Source organism: Arvicanthis niloticus, chromosome 18 (assembly GCF_011762505.2).
Source record: "Arvicanthis niloticus isolate mArvNil1 chromosome 18, mArvNil1.pat.X, whole genome shotgun sequence".
Lineage (NCBI taxonomy): Eukaryota > Metazoa > Chordata > Mammalia > Rodentia > Muridae > Arvicanthis > Arvicanthis niloticus.
In genome coordinates, this window is record NC_047675.1 from 51,553,736 (window position 1) to 51,577,296 (window position 23,561).

Sequence of the window (23,561 nt, forward strand, 5' to 3'; positions counted from 1 at the left end):
ATGGTGTGTGACTGTATCCCAGCACTGGGGAGATGCAGATGGATGGCTGAGGCTGACACAGCAGCCAGTTTAGATTTCTTGGTGAGCACCAGGCCACAGAGACCCTGCTTCAAAAACTAAAGTGGAGAATGACTGACAAACCACAGCTATGTTGACCCCTGGCCTCTACACACATGAGCATGCATGTGCACCAACATGTGTGTGTGTGTGTGTGTGTGTGTGTGTGTGTGTGTGTGTGTGAATGTGCATTTGAATGTGTGCCTCTTTGTGTGCTCATGTGTGTGTGCATATGAACTCATGTGTGTATGTGAACTCACGTGTGTGTGTGTTTGAGTGTGTGCTAGCTCCTCAGAGTCCGGTGCATTTAGACAAACTTAAAGATGATGCAGGAAGTGAAGGAGGCAGGTGACCAACAGTGAGGTCACCAGGAAGTAACCTGGTGAGGAACCAGAGTTTAGACCAGGAGACCAAGCAGAAGGTGGGGTGCCCATCAGCAGCCATCTCTGCAGTCTGGGACCCCAGCATTCAGATGAACTAAGTCCGTCCTATGGTCAGCTGCCCCACCCCAGGGGGCTGCTTGGAAGACTTTCTGCCTCAGGCTGGGTGTGGGGTGACAGGGATCCGAGGCTCTGAAGCTTCAGGACCACGAGTCCCCAACTCCCGGCCCTGCAGTTTTGCATCCCTCAGTCACACTGTGTGGATGCTCCAAATCCCTCAGAGAATTTACCTTAAAGCATCTCCACACACCCAGCAGAAACAAAAATACGCTTTAATCTGGAAGAGTGGAGCTTTGATGTGTGCCTCAAAGAACTCACACAGATCAAAGTCCAAAGCAAGAGAGACATTTAAAAAAAAAAAACCCACCACGAACAACAACAAAAAATCCTAAAAAGCAAAAATATGTCAGCCCATGCTAACACACACACACACACACACACACACACACACACACACACTGGGTCAGTGGGTCAGTTTGGGAATTAGAATCCACAACTTTAAGGACAGTGACTAATGTCCAAGAACCTGGTATATACTCAGAGTGACCCAGATACTCCTCCACAGGTTTGCAGAGCCCTGGGTGAGAGCAGGCTCTACCTTCTTGGCAGCACCAAGATTAACTTGTTAACATAGCTCAAGGACCAGGAAGTTACCCTGAACATAAAGTGCTGATGCATACACAAAGCATAGGAAAGGAAAGCCAGCCTGTCCCTAGAACAATACTCAGGAGCTGCTGGGCAGGGGTCAGAGTAGGACTGAGACTCTAGCTATTGTTACTATTGCTGGGATGAAAGTGCTCACAGACTTAACTAGGACCTGTGTTTGACCCTCAAAGATCCAGGAAAGATGGCAGACTCACAGATACAGGGTGAGGAGGTGAAGCTGTGTAACACACAGTCCTCAGGGAAGAAGGCAAATATTGCAGTCCCTAATTCAGTGGGCAGAGCAAGCCCTACCCAGAGCCAGGCAGGAGCTGCCCCACAGCCACCACACTGGATCTGTTCAGTTTTACTGTATGTGCAAGCATACTTGGTTTGCACGTATAGCTCTGCATCGTGTGCATGTCTGGTGCCTGCGGAACTTGAGGTAGATGGTTGTAAGCTACCGTATGGGTGCCAGGAATCAAACCCAGGTCATCTGCAAGAGCAGCCAGTGCTGTTGACCACTGAGTCATCTTTCCATCCCTCACTCATTTGCTTGTGAAGGTAGCATACAAGGTATTGAGTATCTTCACACACACACACACACACACACACACACACACACACACACACACACACACACACACTTATTATTAAGGGCTTCTACAACAGCCACAAACAGCAACACTGATATACACATACCCGTGGGGTTTCCGACTGTGTCCTCCGAGCCACCATGAGTAATAGCTGTTGTTGAAGGGCGCTGACCGCGGGGTCCCCTGAGGATGGATCTGGACTTCCTGTGGTGGTGGTGCTGGAGGAGCTGAGAAGGATCTCTCTGAGAACAGGGAAAGACAACCCTGTGGTGACCAGCTTGCATCAGGTCACATCTATTTATTACACAGAAACCCCAGGAGACAGGGATGTGAGGCACAGGAAGTGACTGGGTCCCGATCCTTATGTTCTCAATAAAGATTTGACATTCTGTAAGGCTGGCTGCATGTACAAAGCCTACAGCCCTTGGCCCTGACACAGGTGCTGTTGGTGATTGGATACTTGGTGCTCAGCTCTGATTTTCTGTATGTTAATGTAACTATGGTGACCACTACAGGTAGGCTTGAGAATTCACAGGCCCCAACTTGGAAGAAGCAATAATGAGAACCTTTGTGATGATGACATTAATTGTGAATTTGACAGGTTATAGAACTGCCTAATTATCAAGCCTCTGGGCAGGTCTGAGAGGAAGTTTCTAGATTGGGGTAATGGAGGCAGGCAGACCTACCCTGAACAGTGTGTGATCCTCAACATCTTGGACTAAATAAACAAAGAGGTGGGATGATCACAACATTCTCCTTTTTCTGTGACTGTGAATGCTCCTCCAGCCATGCCCTCTTCTCTAATGATGGGGGCACACCCTCAAACTGTGAGCCAGGGTAAACCCTCCCTTCCTCGAGTTGCTTTTGATGGGTATAATAGGAAAAGGAGCTATGGCATTCTGCTGGATCCCCAACCCCAGTACTATGTCGACATCACCCCCAGAAACCCCAAAGCAAGAGAGCACACTTACATAAAAGAAGATGCTTGTGGTAGCCAGAAGGTCCTTAGAAAAGTGGCCTTTGTCAACAGCTTAAGTCTTTATCTTAAATCATAAGTGGGTTGATGAAACTTTGTGCAGCTCTTTGAATAATTGTAGTATTTGCTCTTTTAGCTTTTAAATTAATTTTTATTCATGTGTGTATGCATGCATGCATGCATGTGTGTGTGTGTATGTGTGCACGTGCATATGTGTACGTGCCTGTTTATATGCACAAGCACTGTGTGTACACAGTACTTACTGAGGCCAGAAGGGGATGTCAGTATTACAGAACTTGGTATTCTGAAAAAAGCTCGCAAGTACTGGAGTGAGTCAGTAAGTCGGGCTTTAGGCAGAAGCAACAGGGTAGCAGGCTTGATTATTGTTGGCACAGCAGCTTAGATTACATTAATAGCTAGCACCACTGCTTCTGCAATTGCTTTGACACAAGAAGTTAAGACAGCTACATTCATTAATCAACTAGCAAAAAAAAAATTACTAATGTTCTGAGTATTCAAGAGGATTTAGATAGACGTTTGGAACAATGAATTGATGCTCTTTATGATACTATTCAAATTACTGGAGAGGAGGTTCGGGGTTTAAATGTAAGGAGCCATCTTGAGTGCCATGCCAAATACCAATGGATTTGTGTTACTTCTAAAATTTACAATGACATCTGCTATAATTGGGAAAAGGTTCGAAGATACTTGCAGGGTATTTGGCATAATTCTAACACCTCTTTGGATGTTTTAGCTTTGCACACTGAGATTATGAATTTAAAGAATGCTACTCCACACTGAGCTTTGATCCAGCAGATACTGCTGATAAAATTATTCATGGCCTGATGTCAGTATTTCCATCTTGGTCAAGCTTCAAGAATGGCATATATAGCTTGATCATGCTAGCCCTTTTTGTCCTGAAAATACTTTTATCCCTGCTCATCATGTTAAAGCTTGTCTTTAACAACATCAACATGTTGGCAGGCAAAGTGCATGTCTTAAACTAAAACTGGACCCAAGATTTAACAGGCTGGCAAGCCAAGGATGGGTAACCTTCTGCAGCACCTTACCAATCTAAGACATAAGTGCATTGCTTTTGATAATGCATATTCCATGATGGGTAAGGAGGGTGTTCTTGTCAGAATGACCTAAGACAGGCTCAGTCTTGCTAAATAAAATAAAGTGGGGTGTGTGTGTGGAGAGCCTTTGGGGCTGCTTGGTGGGAATCTGACATGGGCCAAGGACAAGGAAATGAGCTTTAGGCAGGAATATGACATTGGGCCATGACAGGGAAGTAAGTTTAGGCAGGAATCTAATTTTAGGCTAAAACAGAGAAGTAATTTCAGTCAGGAATCTAGGTCTTAGGCTAGAACAAAGAAGTAGGCTTCAGAAATGAATATGACTATGGGCTAGGACAGGGAAGTAGGCTCAGATATTTTTGTCATCCTGATGAGCCCTTAGAAACAATGATCATGAGAGTGATCATGGGAGTGGTCAGAGGATTTTGCTTATTGCCTCGTTTGTTCCTTGACTATTTGCACCTATTGTATTGCTGGTTCCTCAACTTAGAACTGACCCAAATACTTCCATGTAATTGAAATGGTTTAAAAAGAAAAGTGGGAAAAAATAAACCCACCTCAGCCTTCAGCCTCAGAACTGGCTGGGGTCATGCTACAATATTGTCTAATTGGCTTTTTTCTTTTTAATCCTCACTCCTGCATTGGAGAACCTGTTGACTGACTGAGCTAGCTTGGTCAGAATTCCTACTAACATAGCCCCACTTTATCCAAATAGCTGAGATTGCATGCTAACCCAGGAGTGTCAGTGATGCAAGATTCTGTCCTTCCTTGTAACAAGATTGGCCCTACATCCATTCATCTAGCTAGTTCTTGGCTTTGGATTGGATATAAAACATAGTTCTGAGTCACCTGGGGACAGGGAAGTTTATAAACAAGTTTTTCTAATTCTTAACATAAAATAAAAGCAATGGGCTGACTTTCTCTGGCTTTTAGATGATACATGAGTAAGAAGCACCTTTAGTTACTTGCAGCCACTTGGCTACCATGAGTTATAGATCAGAGGACTACAAAGCTGAGGGGCCAGCTATGTCCTTCAATATAGAGAGCACTGAGCCTCCAAATTAACCCACCTTGGGCCCAGCATACTTAAGAGCAACTTGTCTTCTTTGTGTGAGGTGTGTACACGTGTGTGCGTGCGTGCACATGCACAAACATGCACGCACACATGTGCATGCTCTCACGCTTATTTACAGTGTGTGTGTATGTGTGTGTGCATGCTCTCACACTTATTTACAGTGTGTGTGTATGTGTGTGCATGCTCTCACACTTATTTACATGTGGGTTTGCTCATGCGGAAACATAGGTCAACCTTGGGTGTTCTTCAGGTGACATCCACTTTCATTATTTTATTAGTGGAGGAATCCCACATTTGCCTTCTGTATTTTTGACACTTCCAGGGAGAGGACTCAAGTCTCCGGCTGCATGAGGAGCACTGTAAGCCATCTTGCCGGCCCCTTTCCATCTTACTTTTTGAGATAAGGTCCTTTACTTTTGACCTGAAACTTGCCAGTCTACCTAGGCTAGCTGGCTGTCCAGCCCCATGGTCTACCATCCCCAGCGCTGTCACTATGCCCAGTTTTTCTACATGAATTTGAGGGCAGGATTCAGACTGTGTGGCTAGCACTTATGGGCTAGCCATCTCCCCAGCCAAAATGTCTTACTTTCCAAGAAAATGTGTTTCCTCCTGTCTAATCTCTTCTGAGTCCAGTCGTCAGTAGCCTGCAGTGTAGATTGTGTTCATAGCAGGAAGCAGTGTGTCAGCAACGCGATCTGACCTCTGACCTCTACTGCTCACTATACTCCCATGACCCTTCCCTTCTCATCTCCTGACTTCTGCGTTCACTTGGTTTTACACACACACACACACACACACACACACACACACACACGATTCCTCTATACGTGTATGATATAATTTATAACTAGGGATGATTCAATGAAGCCTTTCTTACAAAGAACCATGCCAGGTGCAGACAGCGTAAGACAACATGACAGAACCCCAAAACTCTAACCCCGAGTTCATGGTCTGGGAATGAAACATCTGCAAGGGCAGAATATGCTCTGAACCGCTGATCCATCTCTTACAGTTTGGATATCAAATCGGCTCCTCAAAGTCGCCTGTGTTTGAACACTTGCTCTCCAGGTGGTGGCGCTGTTTTGAGGGGTTGTAAAACCTTAGGGAGGTGGAGCCTTGCTCGGGGAAGTGAGTCCCTGAGGATGGTGGAATCTGAAGGTTATAGTCCAGGCCTGTTTGCAATCCAGTCTGTTCCCTGGCTCACTAGAATGTGAAGACCACATACTGTCTTTCCTAAGATGATGGAAAGCTGGTTCCCTCTGATACCACAAGGTGGAATCAATCCTCCCCCTGTCAACTCGCTGCTGTCAGGTACTTGGTCACAGCAATGAGAACGGCTCACTAACACACTGTACCTATGTCATTCGGAATGTCTGCTCCCCCCGTGAGCACTCTCCTTGTTGATCAGCTTACCATGCCTGCCACTGGTGGACTGGCCCACCAGATTTATCAGGACACCTTTTCACTACGACTCTGCTGGTTTACATGGACACCACTGAGTGACACGGCTCTGGAACCTTGTAGTGAGATAAAATCGAAATGGAAGTTCCTTGATAGGACAGGACAGAGACTCCAGTTCACTGTGTAAGAGCTACAAAGAAGCCAAGAAACTAACTAGGCTACATTTCAGGTGAGGGAGGTCATGTGGACATACGGGCAGGAGAGGGGACCACACCGCATATGGGGAGCTAGAGGTATACAGACCCTCTCCTGCTGTCTGCTACAGGAGGTGACAGAAACAGCTCTTTTAGAGACAGGCCTCCTGATGCTTCCTGCCAAGATGCAGGGCTCTAAGGAGGAGCCACTCCTGGGCTCAATTCCCTCATATTAGCAAACATGTTTCTAATTGCAAAATAATATGTCACAAACAGAAGTGGGTCTAAACCACTGCTGTTCTGATGACTATCTCGGCTTTGAGCACATGGTTTTGCCATCTTGGATCTATACCTGTAAGAGAGGGGTACGTTTTCTTCATAGGGGGTGTGGGGACTAGAACAGGTAGACAGAATGTCCTGATGGAGCCTCTACATCGGGTACAAGTAAGAGGTTCTGGTCTCTCTGTTGCCTCCTCTTGATGGGGAACTTGGCCTGAGTCTCCCTGTTAGGAAGCAAGATGGCTGCCAGCCTTTCCATAATGCCTTGGCTCCGACTGCAGTGGTGAAGAAGGTCCAGCATCCATTCATCATTACCTAACAAAGACTCAGACAACAGATCAGCTACCCTCCCAAGGAACCTCGTCAGCTAGCTTTGGCTGGGTCCTTATCACAAGCACACACTGTCACCGCTGCTGGCTTCTGGGCAGCCTGGAGGGACACCTCTGTGATTAGCAAGACCGTACCTCAAATGGAGCTGCTCCTCGGGGCCATCCTCCTCCTCTAGGCTGTGGCAGCTGCAGCATTAAAGGATCATGAGACGACTGCTCTCTTCTGTGCTAACGAGCGTTACACCCCAGGACTGTCTATTAGGGATGTCAAGGGACCTCCCCCATCTCCTCTGAAACATCTGGGGGATAGAGAGAGCCCACTCTCTGGAATGACCTTCTCAGTGACACCATCAGGTCTCTCTCAGCCTGAGGCTAAGTTGGTCTCAGGTCAACTAGTTCTCCTCAGGGTGAGAGCAGAGGATCGAACACTCAGAGAAGCATGACGGGGGAGGTTGGTGGTGTAGGAATGATAAGATGAGACAGCCCTGGAAGGGAACAAAAAGGCTGAAGCTGAGCTGGGCCCTGGTGGCTCCAATCTGGAATTCCAGCATTGGACGGCTGAGGCAGGAGAATAGCTGGGAGTCTGAGGCTAATCTGGGTTACACAGTGTGAGGGTCTGTTCCAAACAACTGAACTAGTGTCTTTGCTGGGCTGGGTGGGACAGGGCTGGGTCTGGGGTAAACAGAAAGGGTTTAGCATCCCTGTGTTCCTGGCCCTAGCTACCCTACCCATCAGCAGATACTGCAAAAGGTCAAAAACAATCCAAGGGCGGTGCTGCTTTCTCCCAGTGACAGAGAAACTATCGCTGGAAATTCCTCATCCTCACCGGATTTTAAAACAAGTGTTTTCTGCCCCCTGGTGACTGTATCTCTTCTGCCTCCCCTTCCCAAGGCTCCAGGCCCACCGTGGGATGGATGGGAAGGGCACAGGGAGGGATGCCGTAGGACAGAAGTTAAAACAGGCTCACTGGCTGTGGAGGACACTAAAGGACAGCAGCCTGATGGGGGACGGGAGGAAGAGTTCTAACAGGAAACAGACTTTAATGTGGGATCAACTCCCCTTTCATAAGACAGCAAAAATGAGGGAACACCTCTGAGAGGCTGCCGAGGGAAAGCAAGTGGATGGAGACTGCCCTCTTGTGGCAGCCGGGGGTGTGTGCACCACCTGCTTCTGCTTGGAATTCCATTCCTGGAATTCTGGGCCTGGAGAGAAACAGCACCTCTTAACCATGTGTCTGAGACCCCACGATGAGAACCACTCCAGGAGGAGGGGAGATCAACACAAACTGAGGAACCAGAGAGGGTGTGGGAGAAACCACAGGAAGGCCCGTTTCAGGACCATCACCCGACCCCCTCAGTGTGATCAAAGCCAGCAAGAATTCTCAAGTCTCTAACACATCTCTCCTTCAAATCAACAATGATACAGCTCTTTGCCTAAGGATAAATATCCCCAAGGAAAGCTGAAGTGTGCTGTCCAAAGTGCAGTTGGTGAGGTTCGCTGAGGAGCCCCACACCTGTTCTGAGCGCCCATCAGGCTCACTACAGCGGTCCCCACCCCCGCCCTCCCAGACTCAAGGTCTTCACTTCCTTGGAATAAAGCAAAAATCGAGTGATTACTTCAGGAATGTCTCTGTCTGCTTCTCGTCTTTAGAAGCCAGGTGTTGCTCTCTTCATCAGCACAGCTGTGGTCTGAGGAGATGGCTCAGTCAATACAGTGCTTGCCACCCAAGTGTGAGAACCTGAGTGTGAGCCCCAGAACCCATGTACAAAAGTCAGACATGGTGTGGCACTCTTGTAACCTCAGCCCTCAGGAGACAGAAGAAGGTGGATCCGTGGCTCACACTGGCCAGCAAGCCCAGGCTACTTGGTGAGCTCAGGTCTCAGTGAGAAGCCCTCCCTGTCTCAAAAGAAAGAAAGAAAGAGAAAGAGAGAGAGAAAGAGAGAAAGAGAGAGAGAGAGAGAGAGAGTGGGCGGCCCCTGAGAGATGGTGTGGGAGCAGTGTTAACTTCAGGGTTCGGGTCTTTCAAAGGAGAACACTAAAATTTGTAGACAGAATAGAAATTTTTATTGAACAGAGAATAGAAACTCTCATTCTGGCTTAGTGGTGGATGAGTGTGTCAGCCCAGTAACAGGAATCAGAGGCAGGAGGAATGCAAGTTCAAGACCATCCTGGGCTGCATGTCTCAAAAATCAAACAAAGGCTCAGTCAATGAAGTGAGTGCCCTGAAAGTTTGAGGACCTGGGTTTTGATCCCCAGAATCCACATGGTGAAGGAGACAGAGACAGGTGTGTGTCCCTGGGGCTCACGGGCCAGCCTGGCTTGCTAGGAGAATTCCAGGCCAATGAGAAGCTCTGTCTCAAATGATATTTAAAGTTCCCTTCTGGGCTGGAGAGATGGCTCAGAGGTTGAGAGCACTGACTGCTCTTCCAGAGGTCCTGAGTTCAATTCCCAGCAAACAGATAGTGGCTCACAACCATCTGTAATGAGGTCTAGTGCCCTCTTCTGATATGCAGACATATATGCAGGCAGAACACTGTGCATATAATAAATAAATAAATCTTAAAAAAAAAAAAAAGAAAACTTTCCCTTCTGGCCTATATATGTATAAGCACATGTGTGCTTGTGTATAAACACCACACACACACACACACAGAGAGAGAGAGAGAGAGAGAGAGAGAGAGAGAGAGAGAGAGAGAGAGAGAGACTTTAGTTACAAAGCCTGCAAGGAATTATTTCAAACCTGAACATTTGTTCAGGCAACTTTTTCTATTTCCTGGGCTGATGACCTACGTCCGGATCAGTTTTCAGGTAGATCAGCTCACTCTGGGCTCTGAACTAGTTAATTGGTCCTGCGTTCTGGTCAGTTAAACATGAAGCGGATTTACTGTCAGGCAGCATTTCCCAGCAGCCCCTGGAAATGCTGCAATTCGGGTTTCTGGGGAGAGGGGAACACAGTCAGATATCCCTCCCAAAGGCGCTGCTTAAACAACAGCTAGCGTGTGACTCAGGGTGCTCTGTGAGCCTCAAGGTGGGGAGAGGCTGCTGATCTCACTGTGTTTGGGGGGCCAGGAAGGGAAATGAACTTCCTCTCAGCTTCCTCCAGGAATCCCCAAAGAGACATGGAAGTTACATGGCTCACAAGTCCCCATTCAGAGCATAGCATCTGGGACATAAAACAGTTCCGTGAAGAGCGGGCCTCACAATGGCTGAGAGTTACCTTCCGGCCAGTAATGGGATCCAGCAGTTTTACAAGCTAGTTGGAGGTGCTCCCAGCCACTAAGGTCACCTTAGAGGGGAAGAGCTGTTTTTCTTCCAGTACCTTCTATGGTGAACAGTTTATAGAGCCTTAGTAGGCCTTCCCATCTCAAAGTCAACACTGGCATTTGCTGTGGGTGGAGGATTCAGAACTTAATGGCCTTAAGAGCGAGGGACAGAATATTAAGTACACATGCCAAAGCTGCCCTGGGTGCCAAGGCATTGGATCACAAGCTGCTAGGGGAACACCATGCTCTTAGATGCCCACTTCACAAATAGGTAAAGTGCACCTGCTGAGAACGGGCTTCCTCCTGGACAGATGCCAGGAAATGCCAAGGTTGACTACCAGGATAAGTAACCGTGAACTTTGTCCTTTTCTAGGCAGAAGGAACCTGACACTGTGGCGAGTCCTCCACAGCAGGCAGGCACTGTCCTGAATGCTGTACAAGAGTGAACATGCATGTGTGCCTATGTGTGCATGTGTATATGCATGTGTGTGTATATACACGTGCGTATACATGTATGTGTGTTCGTGTGTGTGCATGTGTGTGTGCATATATGTGTACACACATGTGCATTCACGCATACATACATGTGTACATGTGTGTACATTCACACGTGTGTACATTCACATGTGCACATGTGTGTGCATTTGTGCATGCATGTGTGTGCATGTGCATGTTTACATGTGAGTACATGTGTGCATGTGTGTATTTACACATATGTGCATGTGTATTCATATAAGTACATGTGTGTGAATGTGTGTATGCACATGTATGTACACATGTGCATGTGTGTGTTTGCGTGTATATGCATATGTACATGTGTGTATGTATACACATGTATATGCATGTGTGTGCATTCATGTGTGTATACATGTGTTTGTACATGTGTGCATTCATGTGTGGGAAGAAAGTATATTTATTCAGAAGAAACAAAAGCAAAACTCATGACTTTACTCTGGGATAAAATAAGAGGCTTTTGTTTGTTCTGAATTTAGCATAAGAACATGTCACCCTGCCTCTGGGAAGAGGATGTGCAGTTCCCAGCCCTGTGACTTCCTGCCATCGAAGGCATCATCTGAGAAAGCTGCTGTCCCAGATAATGCTCAGAAACCGCAGTCACAGCATGTGCTAACGAGAGAGTGGAATGGTGGGTTCACACCTTTCCTTTTGAGTGCCCATTTGCTCAGGCAATCTGTTTGTCTCTGGCTGGGGAAGCCCGCTTTGATTGATGCACACGCTGGTACCTGAGACTGGAGGAGGAAAACACAGACTTTGTCCCTGCAGGACTGACTGGGTTCGAGTAGAGTGGAAAGGATGAGGTGGTAGGAAGGAAAAGACTTTCAGATACTGTCATTTTTGATCTGGTGAGAACTGGTGATGGGGGTCACAGTATCAATCAGAGAACATTCCAGAGGTGGCTACATGACAAGGAAAATGATGTCCTTCCTTTTAGGTTCCCTGAAAATCCCCAGCACAACTGTGAAAAAAACCCAGGACTCCAGAAGCAGGAGACCACAGGAGTTAGATTTTGTTTGTTTTGTTTGAGACCAGGTCTCATGTAACTCAGGCTGGCCACATATAGCTCAGGCTGTCCTCAGCATTGCTCTGAAGCTGAGGGTAGCCTTGGACTTGATCCCCTTGCCTCTACTACCTCCCAAGGGTCAGGATTATAGGATTACAGGATCACACCATGCTCTGTTTATGTAGCACTGAAGATGAATGGAGGGCTTCAACTCAGTCTCTCCGTTGGGGTCACACCCCCAGGTTCTTAAAACACCATTTACAGTCTCCATGTGGGAAGCCCACAACATGCCAATTACACCACAATAGTCCCTGTAATTCTTCAAACACACGTGCCATTCTAATACATTCTGCATAACAAATTTACCTCCGCGTTTACCGAAAGCCACAGAGGCTCACCCATCCGATACCAGCCAGACAGAGTCTCTAACTCCAGGGGAACCTCAGATCTACTTCACAACTGGTGAGCTGGACAGCTGGCCTTGTGCACTTCAGGGCCCATTTTCCAACTGTGTACACTGGTTCAGTACCAATGGAACGCACACAACTAGGCACTACTTGTTGTTAAACACATTTTCAACGAAACAGGAAAGACACCTAGGTCATCTAGGTGTCTGAAGCACAGCCTGTAAATAAGAAGCACCCACATTTGCAGTGGGCCCTGGGACAGATGCTGCACTGTCCTCTGGAGACCTGAGGTCTCAAGGTACTGGGCTCAGATTCCCTAGTACAGGTCCCCTCTCTGTCTGCACCTACATATCCTCTTCATCAAAAAAAAAAAAAGAAAAAAAGAAAAAAAAAGGCTCTCTGCTGGGTTTTCTATGATGTCATATTTTCATTTCACACAAAACTCAAAACTCTGCCCCGATGGCTACAGATAAACACCTTTGCTCTACCCCAAGCTAAGCACTCTCTTCAGGGGGAGCCTGTGGATCCCAGCACTGTCCAGGATCAGAGACCTGGAGGCAAAGCCCACTCACCTGGCATGAGACACACAGTCGGGGTTCGATGGTGGATGCTGGGAGGAGCCTTCTTTCTGATTTCCAGACTTTAAGTAACAGGATCTGACTTCTCCTGAAAAAATTACGAGATTTGAGCAGAGAGTATCACCCCATCTCCAAAGCACACGCTCATTCCCGCTGTCTTCAAGTTAAAGGCCGCCCTGACAGAGTGTTTGTTGAGTGACTGGGTTTGTTTTTGTTCTGTCTGACACTTGAAGCAGAACCTTATTATCAAAGGAGAATGACATTTAAAGAAAGTCAGTAAGAAGAATGATCTGCTTGTTTACCTGGTGATCCCATGGGAGTCACTAGTCACCGCGGTTCATCTACTTACCTACTTATTAGTCTTGTTCTGTTAGATCCTCAATTCACATTTGTTTTCTGCTTTTCTTTAGGTTTTTTTTTTTTTTTCTATTTAAGTTTCTTTCCCTGTGGTGTCTAAGCTGGCCTCCAACTATTAATCCTCCTGCCTCAGCCTTCTGCTGGAATTTCAGGCACAGGCTACTACGACTAGTATTTTCTCAGCCCAGGCTGGCCTTGAACTCCTAATCCTCCTGTCATGGCCCTTAAACACTGGGATTACAGATTCAGTTAAGTGGTTCTGGGAATCTAGCCTCGTAAAAAAGAGACTCATTAGTCATGTAGTTCAGATGGAGGCCAGAGTCCAGGTCGCCTCAGAGAAGATGAGCAAGTGTGGTCTTGACTGGAAGTCAGGCTGGTAAGGAGGAAAAAGAAGGGTGGACTTTATTTGCAAGGTTAAATTAGTTCCCTTGGAGGGTCTGGGGTACTGAGGTATGAAAATCAGCTCCTGTTCTAATGCAATTTCCTAGTCCCAAGGGACACCATCCCCTGGGGCCCAGGAAATGCAATTAACTCCCCGATGGAGACACCCACCAAGTATCTCTCAGCAAACCAAAGCCAAGGCCTGGTCTCAACCTCCAGGATTCATTTTGTTTTCTGGAGTGTGTGTGTGTGTTACACATGGTCGGTACATGCTCTAACACTGAACTATATCCCCAGCCTCTGACCTTCTGCTAACAGAAAGGCTGTTCTTAGCTCTGCAGACACACATGATAATGAGATAGAAAAGGTCACAGGAGTCAGAATCCTCCTGCGTACTAAGTAACTGACAAGGGAGCAGAGCCACAGAGACAGACAAACAGCACAGGCTTTCCCAAAGGTGGGTCCTAGCTTCTCATTTCCAATTTGTACATATTTGTTTATGTTGGCATGAGTGTATATAAAGACCCAGAAACTGGAAAGGGCAGGAGAGGAAGAGGCGTCAGGGGAGTCGGGGAGGTTAATAGAGCACAGAGGATTTCAAAATGGAAGGAGAATACTGTTAGATGGAAGGGTTCACACAGGATGGGGGCAGGGAGATGGCGAAGAGCTGACCAGAACTAAATTACTGTCAAAACCCATAAGGAAACCTGAACACTTTGAATACTGACTGAAAAATAACTTTAAAAGATTCAAAAGGAGGTTAGTCAAGACCCATCCCAGAACAACCGGAGTCCAATGACTCTATCATTTGGTTGGTGATTCCTCAGGTAACTACTATAAATCATTTTTTATATGAAGGAACCAGGCAAAGCTATGAGGTTCAGATGTCTAACAAATATCTAATAAATGTTTCCTGGGCACTGGGTCTGTGCCCTGCGGAAGTCTCCCCTTGGGAGGGAAAATATCATTAGTAGATTATTACAAGACAAGAAATAACAACTGTAACAGTGGAGACGGAAGTAAAGGAATGGGTGTTTAGAAAGAAAAAAAAGATGTCCAGAGATGTGGCTCACTGGGTGGAGAGCTTGCCTAGTACACACAGAGCCCTGGTTTCCTTCCTCAGGACCACATAAGCCAAGTGTGTTCACATACACCCTTCATCTCAGCACTCAGGAGAGTTGGGGCATCAGAAGTTCAGAGTCATTCTGAGCTATATAATCAGTTGGAAGCTTGCCTAAACTACACAAAACAAAACCTTATGTCAGGAAAATAAATGAAGAATAAAGTTTTAAAAGAACAAAAGTCATATGCACCTGGTTAAATCTAAAATTTGCTCAAACAATTCTCCTTGGAGGTAAGACATAAAGGGTGAGTAACACACTCACTGTCGACACAGTGAGCACAGCACATGCCAGGCAGGAAGGAGAGACACCTCTCAAGCATGACAAGGCAATCCCAGGACTGTCTGCCTGGTACAATATCTAACACTTGACTATGGACCAAGCAGAGCCCTGAGACACCATGGCCGTCCTGCTTCTTGCTCTCTAGGAGTTAAGACTCACCGTGCTCGTCGATGAAAACATGCATAGCATCCAGGGACATCTCCTCCTGCACAGACGTTTCTGGCCCACTGATGACCTGCAGCACCGAGCTGTCTTGTTGGGAAGTCACTCGGTAGATAATGTGCCTCTGCCGACTGCCCTGGAAACTTAACACACATGAACGCTTTAAGGATGTGTGCTGGGTAGTTTTACGTCAACTCGACACAAGCTAGAGTCGTCGTCAGAGAGGAAACCTCAACTGAGGAGAGGCTTCCAAGAGATCTGGCTGTAGGCGAGCCTGTGGGGGCATTTTCTTAATTAGTGATTGATGGGGAAGGGCTGGTGGTCCCGGGTTCTCTAAGAAAGCAGGCTGAGCTAGAGCAAGCCATGGGGAACAAGCCAGTAAGCTGGACCCTGCTGTGGCTTCTGCATCAGCTCCAGCCTCTAGGATCCTGCCCCAACTCCCTGTGATGATGAACTATTATTATGGAAAAAGGAATGAAATGAACCCTTTCCTCCTCAAGTTGATTTTTGGTTGGTCATGGTGTTTATCACAGCAGTAGTGACCCAAACTAAGACAGATGGTGAGGGGCTGGGGAGATGGCTCAGTGGTAAAGTGTTCACCATGGAAGTGTGAAAACCTGAGTCCAAATCCCTAGGACCCATGTGACCCAAAGCCAAGCACTGAGGGACATTCCATGGCTGGGTAGGAGACAGGGGAATCCCTGGGCTGCGGTCAGCCTGTGTAGCTAAACCAGTAAGTTCTAAGTTCAGTGTTCAACATCTGGTCTACACACACACACCCCAGCAGGACTTCTCCTCTACCCTCCCCCAAAGCATGACAAGAAGCTTTGTCCATAGAAAGAACTGCCTTACTATGCTCAGCCCTGAGTGACCAAGTCCCCCTTACAGTGCTGTGGTCTTGGCAGGCTGTGTGAACACCGGGCTGGCATTAGCAGGGTCTTGGCTTGGCAAGTCTGGTTTTCCTGGCTTGGGATCATGTCCGTTAGGTTTTTCACTCTCCACAGTTTCCTCCTTGGTCCCTGGGGAGGCATGACCTAGAAGATACAACCTTCCATGTTAATAATGAGGACAATCCATCCAATCCTTCCAAGTGCTCAGGGACTAAACTAACAGCCCTGAAGTGAATGAAGATTCAGGCCTGGAGGCTAGGCCAATTATCCCAGCACTTGGCAGGCTGAGACAGGAGGGCAGCTGTGAGTTAGTTCCAGCCCAGCAGGGTCTACATAGTGAGATTCTGCCTCCAAATAAAGCAAACAACGAAAGTCCAAATGATCTGAGTGAGGTAGTGCACACAGGAGACAGAGGCAGGAGAAGCCCCAGGAGCTTGAGTCTAGCCTGGTCTGCATAGTGAGATTCTGTGTCAAGGACAAAGAGAAAAAGGGGGAGGGAAGGAAGAGAGGAAGGGAGGAAAGGCAGGTCTCTAGATAGATGTTTCTTTTACTAAGTATGAAAGTCTATAAATATATTTGAAACACAGACACGTACGTATGTTTGAGACAAGTTACTCAGGCATCTACTCTGCCAAGGGATTCAGAGGCTCTGTTGACCTGACTCACACGAAAGGCTCCTAAAATGCACAAATGTTCAGACTGAAAAAGGGAAGACAACTGTAGACCATGTTCCTGATCCACGGACCTCGTCAAAATCTCGCCAGCACTGTTCAGTTCACTCACTCTCTCCATGTCCGTCTAGCTAGAGGCAGAATGCTCGGCCTGGGAAGGCAGACACTTGCTGATCACTGCCTCAGAGCAACAGCACCACCTGCACTCACCCTTTGCAGGGACTACCTCAGGGTGAAAGAATGTTCAGGAATCAGCGGGACAGATGGGAGGGAAGGGCTTGTTTAAAACAATTGTCTTTAGACAGTGGCTTAGACTAAGGGTCTTGGCTTCTGCCACTATGCAATATGAAGAGCTCTCCTGGCTTGTATGTGGACACAGAGATCAAAAGATCAAAAAGATCACTACCAGGGCTGGAGAGGTGGCTTAGTAGTTAAGAGCACTGACTGATCTTCCAGAGGTCCTGCGTTCAATTCCCTACAACCACATGGTGGCTCACAACCATCTGTAATGGGATCCGATGCCCTTTTCTGATGAGTCTGAAGACGGTGACAGTGTACTCACATATATAAGATAAATCTTTTTTTTTAAGTGTCATTATCTTCTGTGAAAACTGCCAGCCCTGTAGGGTCTCAGCCTGGATTTGAAAACAGGAACAAAAGGTCTGAACCTACAAGCCCTTTCAAGTCACACTGTTGAGGGGAAAGGGAGATAACGGTGGATATGGTACTGCTGTGCAAGCGTGGGGAGCTCAGTTTGACCCCAGAACCCACCAAGGGAAAAAAAAAAGCCAAGCATGGTGGCACACATCCGTGACAGTGGTGCTGGGAAGTAGAGACAGGCAGGCCCCTGAAGTTTTCTGGTCTGGCTGAGTTGTGAACTCCAGGTTCAATGAGCGACTCTGTCTTGAAAAATAAGGTGGAAAGCAATAGAGAAAGACACCTCCTGCCTACACACACACACACACACACACACACACACACATAAATACACACATCCACACATATACACACATGCATATGCACCCATGCAATACACACATATTCACACACACACATGCATATGCACACATACACACACGGTCACATACACAGGCACACACACATGCATATGCATACATGCACATGCACACCCACATACAGGCATACACAGGCACACACACATGTACACACATACACACATGCATATAAACACATGCACATGCATACACACTTGCACACAGGCACACACACATGCACACACACATATGCACACACATACACATGGGCACATACACACACATACACACACACATGGGTACATACATACACACACGGGCACATACACATATACACACACACACATACATACACACACACATGGGCACATACACATATACACACACATACATACACACACACATGGGCACATACACATATACACACACACACACATGGGCACATACACATACATACACACACACATGGGCACATACACATACATACACACACACACACACACACGACATGCCATTGGACTGGACTACAATGACTGCAGTGTCTGAGGACATCACCCTCACTGCCACCACAGTCACTCCTTGGATTTTTCCCAGTCACTGGAGGAGACTGCCAGCTTCTGAGGTGGCCCTGACACTAAGCATTCCCACTGTGTCAGTGGCAAGTGTCTCTGGCACATGAAAGAGTTCAGATTTCATTTGACAGTCTGTCAGGCTGGTAATACTCACAGTTGTCAAGGAAAGTGTGACACCAGAACAAATAGCCATGTCAGGCTTGTTTCAGAAGACTGAGTGGAATGGAAGGCAGCTCCCACACCGAACTGCCAGTTCTGGGAACATCTACTCATCTCCAACATCTTAAGACATTCCTCAGGCCAGTATATGGACACCTTCCCAGGCCCTCTCAGTCATGGCATTTGTTCTTATACCAAAGCACATTGGAGTTTTTATTTTCCTAGACGGGAAATATTTTTCATAAAATGAGCCAATACTAAAGATACCCTGTCTTAATTAGGGTTACTATTCCTGTGAAGAGATGCCATGACCACGGAGATTCTTATGAAGGAAAACATTTAGTCGGGGCTGGCTTACAATTCAGAAGTTTAGTCCTTGTCATCATGGTGAGAAGCACGGTGCATGCAGGCAGACGGAGTGCTGGAGAGGTAGCAGACAGTTTTACATTCCGATCAGCATGCCCCAGGAACAGAATGCCACTAGGCCTATCTTGGGGTTCTTAAACCCCAAAGCCCATCCCCGACAGAATTCTCCAACAAGACTACACCCACTCCGGCAAGACTACACCCACTCCAGCAAGGCCACACCCACTCCGACAAGACCACACCCACTCCAGCAAGGCCACACCCACTCCAACGAGACCACATTTCCTAATAGTGTGACTTTTTATGGACCTATGGGGCCATTTTCGTTCAAATCACCATAATCTATAACTATACATTTACTTTAAAGATTAAAGCTGTCAAATGCCACTAGATAATCTCCCAAATCATCCAAAAATAGTTACATCTGTAGATACAATGTGGCATATTAACAAGATCCTTGCAAACTTAAAGTGTTTCACTTTTCTGTGGTGTGGTTATTTCTTCAGAATGGAACCACTTTCTCTGGGATGGTAGCTCACACCTGGAGGACACCTAGAAGCATCACAGGCCTCCTCCCTAAGGTTTCAAGAAAACTTAGGGTCTGGAGATATTTCTTTCAATTGGCAGTCTGTGGAGGAGACTCTCTGATCTGCCATGCTGCCTGAAAGTTGTGCAAGAAACCCAGAGATGAAGCTTTGGTGAGATGTCACTCAAGGTGGGAGGGCTTTATGATGATACAGCTGCCTTTCAATCACCCATACTTCCATTAGTAACAGCAATAGGCTCACTGAATCACTGAACTAGGCTGGGGTAACAGGTTGTTTCGGTCTGTCCTTGATGGCCTGTCTGAAGCATACAGACAGCTAGCTGTTCATGTGTTCTTGAGGAAAACCACACACCTATGTCATAAATAACTGTTCAACTAGTATCTTTGTGTAGCTCATTAAGGGTATGGTTTTATAGAATTTGCTAGAAGCTCAGAGACTGTGCATGCAAAAGAATGATGAGCAGTTAATATACAGAGATCTCTAGTCAATAGCCACAGAAGCGGGCAACTTTCAGCCTCAGCCCAGGATCAGGCTTAGCATGGGAGAATTAGCCTGTTAGAAGTCAGGCCACAACTAGCCAACAGTTCAGGAAGCCATACTGAGTTCTGTGACATTTAGCTGCACATAGGCAAGACCTCTCTGTAGACATATATTTTTCACAACCTTCTGTAATAAGGGTTCAACCTCCCCTCTAGTCCAGAACCCACAAGAAGTAGTGGGGAAAAAAAAGGTTATTAGGATTCAGGGAAGTGGATCTGTTTAGAAATAGTTCTTTGGGAAGATTCTAATCTTTGTTTTTCTCAATCAAGTCCACTAGCAAACACCAAACAGGAATCAGCAGCTACAGTCCAGTCCACTCAGCAGACACCGCACAGGAATCAGCAGGGGCAGTTCAATCCAGAAGAAACTTCGAGGCTCGCCAACCGGCCCCAGACCTCCTCAGAAGCAGCATGAAGCTGCAGGAACCTCATGAGAAGTTCTTTGCTGAGTTTGTCTCTATGACGTCATCACAAGTGAAGCTCAGCAGCACAGTATAAGGCGAACCAATACATGTGTGTCGTCAGCGAAGACTATCGAGGCGGAGCAAGGCAAACCAATGCTCCAGCTCCCCATCTGTGGGGTCATGTTTATAATCTTTCTAAAAATCACTTGTCCTTTCACGTATCAGCTGTAGCAAAACATCCCTTTACCTTGTCTCCTTAAGCAAAATATCCTTTCATCTGTGTGCCCCAGCAAAACATCATTTGACATGACTGACTTTCCAGAGGCACCAGAAGTTTCCATTTTACCTCTCAGTAACAGAGCTTACTGTATCTCTGTCACTGTTCTCATAATTCCAAGCAAAGAAAGCCAAACTCTCAACTTCATCAGCCACACAAGATAGCCTATGTCCATCTGCTTCAGCCATCAGCTTCCATCCAGGGCAGACCAGAAGCCCACCTCACCCATCTTCACCAAAGAACTATGTATGACCTTCCTGGCTTTAAGTGCTGCCCTGAGGAAACCTTTGCTTGTTCTGAGCTGGTGGTTATGGGTATCTTTATTTACACACAAAAAGGACAAACATGAAACTGGACAGACTTTTTGTAGTTATTATTGTTGCTTTGGCTTGGAATTAGTCAGAGTCTCAATATGCATCCCAGACTGGCCTCACTCCTCCTGCCCGAGACTCCCAAAACCCAGGACAATAAGCACCACACTCGGCTCTAGGCTTTGGGTGGTGTATGATTTGCCACAGCCTTGAGGTGAAGGGGGATGTGAAGGCTAAGGACCATTTGCTGTCTTTCCTCCCATAGCTCAGCTGATGGAGAGCATCCTGGGGGAAGTAGAAGCCCCATCCTCATCCACTCAGATCCAAGGTCAAGCTGCATCCTCCAGTCTATCGGGACTATGACTAGAAGAGATACCCCAGACTTCCAATGTCATCTCACGGTCACATTGCCCCATGTGTCCCTTCTGGAACTGAACATTCAGATTACAATAACTAGTTATTCTTCAGAAACAGAATAGTACACAGCTGGGGTAAATCTCAAGTGGCTGGAGGCCACTGAAGCCTCTCTGCTGCTAACAGCCTCCAGGCACAAGGCTTGCTTTGCCCTTTCTCCTCTGAAGGAGATACAGTCTGGTCCCACTGCTGAGGCAGAACAGGAAGAGTGGAATCACAGAGAAGGGAGAAAAGACAGCTGGAGGCTGTTTGAAGCCTTGCTCCTGCTCACAGACTGCATGCCAGTATCGTTAACGTTTGCCGTCAAAGTTGACGACAGACAATATTCCTTTTCTATAGAGATGTTTGAGTAAGAACATTAAATAGCAATGACTTCTTGATTAAGGTCTATATATGGCCTTACTCCCTGTCCAGATGTGACCCTGAGTTTTCCAGGACTCTCACAAACAAGAGTGTGAACTTTTGTTTACAGTGAAGACATCTGTTCTGATTTGCTTCTCTGTTGATGTCACAGAACACTCTAAACAAAAAGCAATTTGGAAAGGAAATGGTTGATCTTAGCATACAGATTACAGCTGATCATTGAGGGCAAGCCAAAGCAGGGACCACAGAAGAATACTGCTTACTGGCTGACTTCCCCTGTCTTGCTGGTGTCTTATACACCCCAGACTTACCTACTTAGGAATAGCACACCCACAGTGGGGTGGGCCCTCCTTCATCAATCAGTAATCAAGAAAAGGCCCCACAGACATGTCCACAGGCTAATCCCATGAAAGCAATTCTGCAAATGAGGCTCTCTCTCTTCCTAGGTGTGTCAAGCTGATATTAGTCATCAAAACAGCTTACCTTCCCCTGTGGCCTAGGGTTTACCTCAGCAACTGTGGTTCCATGCTGTGAACTCTAGGGAATGGCCTCAGCATCTTATCTACATTCCTCAGCAACCCCTTGCAATGTGACCGGAGGAACCACCACAGCCACTACATGCAATTCTGTAGAGAATTTCGAGGGTGACTCTCCTGAGATGCCCGCACACTCTCTTGGATGTGCACTTTTTCCCCCTAAATGCTTCTCTATTAACCACCACATAAGCATCTGTTTTAAACTTTTTCTCTGACAAATTCCAGCCCTGCTTTATGCTAGCTCATCCTGAAGTCTCCGTCTATGGTGCAGTCAAGAATCCCAACTTCACTTGAGTAATGGTCTCTGAAAAGGTCACCTCAGGCTGTGCAGGTGACAGCATGGAGCTGAGTCTCTGGCCCATGTCCTTTGGCCACAGACACTTCCTACTTTGGGATCACACAATCTCAACAGTCAAGCCTGCTCCACTCACAGAACACCCTTGCTGTGGCTTGAATGGAAAATGTCTCTTGTAAGCTCATACGTCTGAACATTTGGTCTCCAGTTAGTGGCAGTTTGGGAAGTATGATTTGGATGAAAATATCCCCCATAAGCTTATATATTTGAATGCTTGGTTGCCAGTTGGTAGAACTTTTTGGGAAGGATTAGAAGGTGTGGCTATGTAAGAAGTAGTATATCACTTGGGGTTTGAGGTTTTAAAAGCCCATGCCATTCTTAGTCTGTCTCTCTGTCTCTCTTTCTCTTCTCCCCCACTCCCACCTCAGACTTGTGGGTAGAAATGTGAGCTCTCAGCTACATACACCTGTATGCACATGTGCACACAGAGCTAGGGGTGAATATAGCTATCTTCCTGGGTTAGCCTTACCTTTGTTTTGAGACAGAGTCTTTCACTGAATCTAGAGCAAACCTGCCAGTTCAGCTAGGCTGGTTGCCTGGTGGGTCCTCTCTCTATCTCCCCAATATTGAGATTACAGGAACTCACTGCCATGTCTGGATTTCTTTTCTCCATGGGTTCTAGGGAATCAGACTCAGGCCCTCATGCTCACACGCAAACATTGTACCAACTGAATCATTACCAACAACCCTTGTAGGTTCCTTAAGAGAACTGTGCTTTGTGCTGAATGTCCCTGGAAGGCATCTCATCCACACTGGAAGGGGAGAGACAGCTGTTTTAGAGTTGTTGGGACTGTAGGAATTGGAACTCTAGGAAAACAGTTGCTTCTTTCCCTGAAAATAAACACTTTTGGCTCCTAGAGAAGCTAGAAATGCATCGTAAAGCCTTCAGTTTCCTGTAGAGTGAGCAGAAGCAGGTGAGGTCTCCCCAGTTAAAAAACCACAATCTGGAAATGCTGCAAGATCCAGAAATTTCTGCACAGCAACATCTATTGCAAGAGGAAAATTACCCCTCACGTGACAAGG

General features: G+C 46.7%; 1 protein-coding gene across 3 annotated transcripts in view; it reads right to left on the reverse strand.

The window, feature by feature from the left end:
- The window catches only part of Pcnx2 (pecanex 2), a 149,180-nt gene that overhangs the window by 109,511 nt on the left and 16,108 nt on the right, over positions 1-23,561 (reverse strand). For 2 of the 3 annotated variants that reach the window (XM_076916055.1, XM_076916056.1), the window contains exons 6-10: positions 16,025-16,172; positions 15,136-15,281; positions 12,830-12,923; positions 7,204-7,254; positions 1,842-1,977 (exon numbers count right to left, since the gene is read on the reverse strand). In XM_076916055.1, coding sequence (XP_076772170.1) covers positions 1,842-1,977; positions 7,204-7,254; positions 12,830-12,923; positions 15,136-15,281; positions 16,025-16,172 — 575 coding nt within the window. The remainder of the gene's footprint in view (positions 1-1,841; positions 1,978-7,203; positions 7,255-12,829; positions 12,924-15,135; positions 15,282-16,024; positions 16,173-23,561) is intronic. The other variant, XM_034523088.2, reaches the window with a different exon arrangement.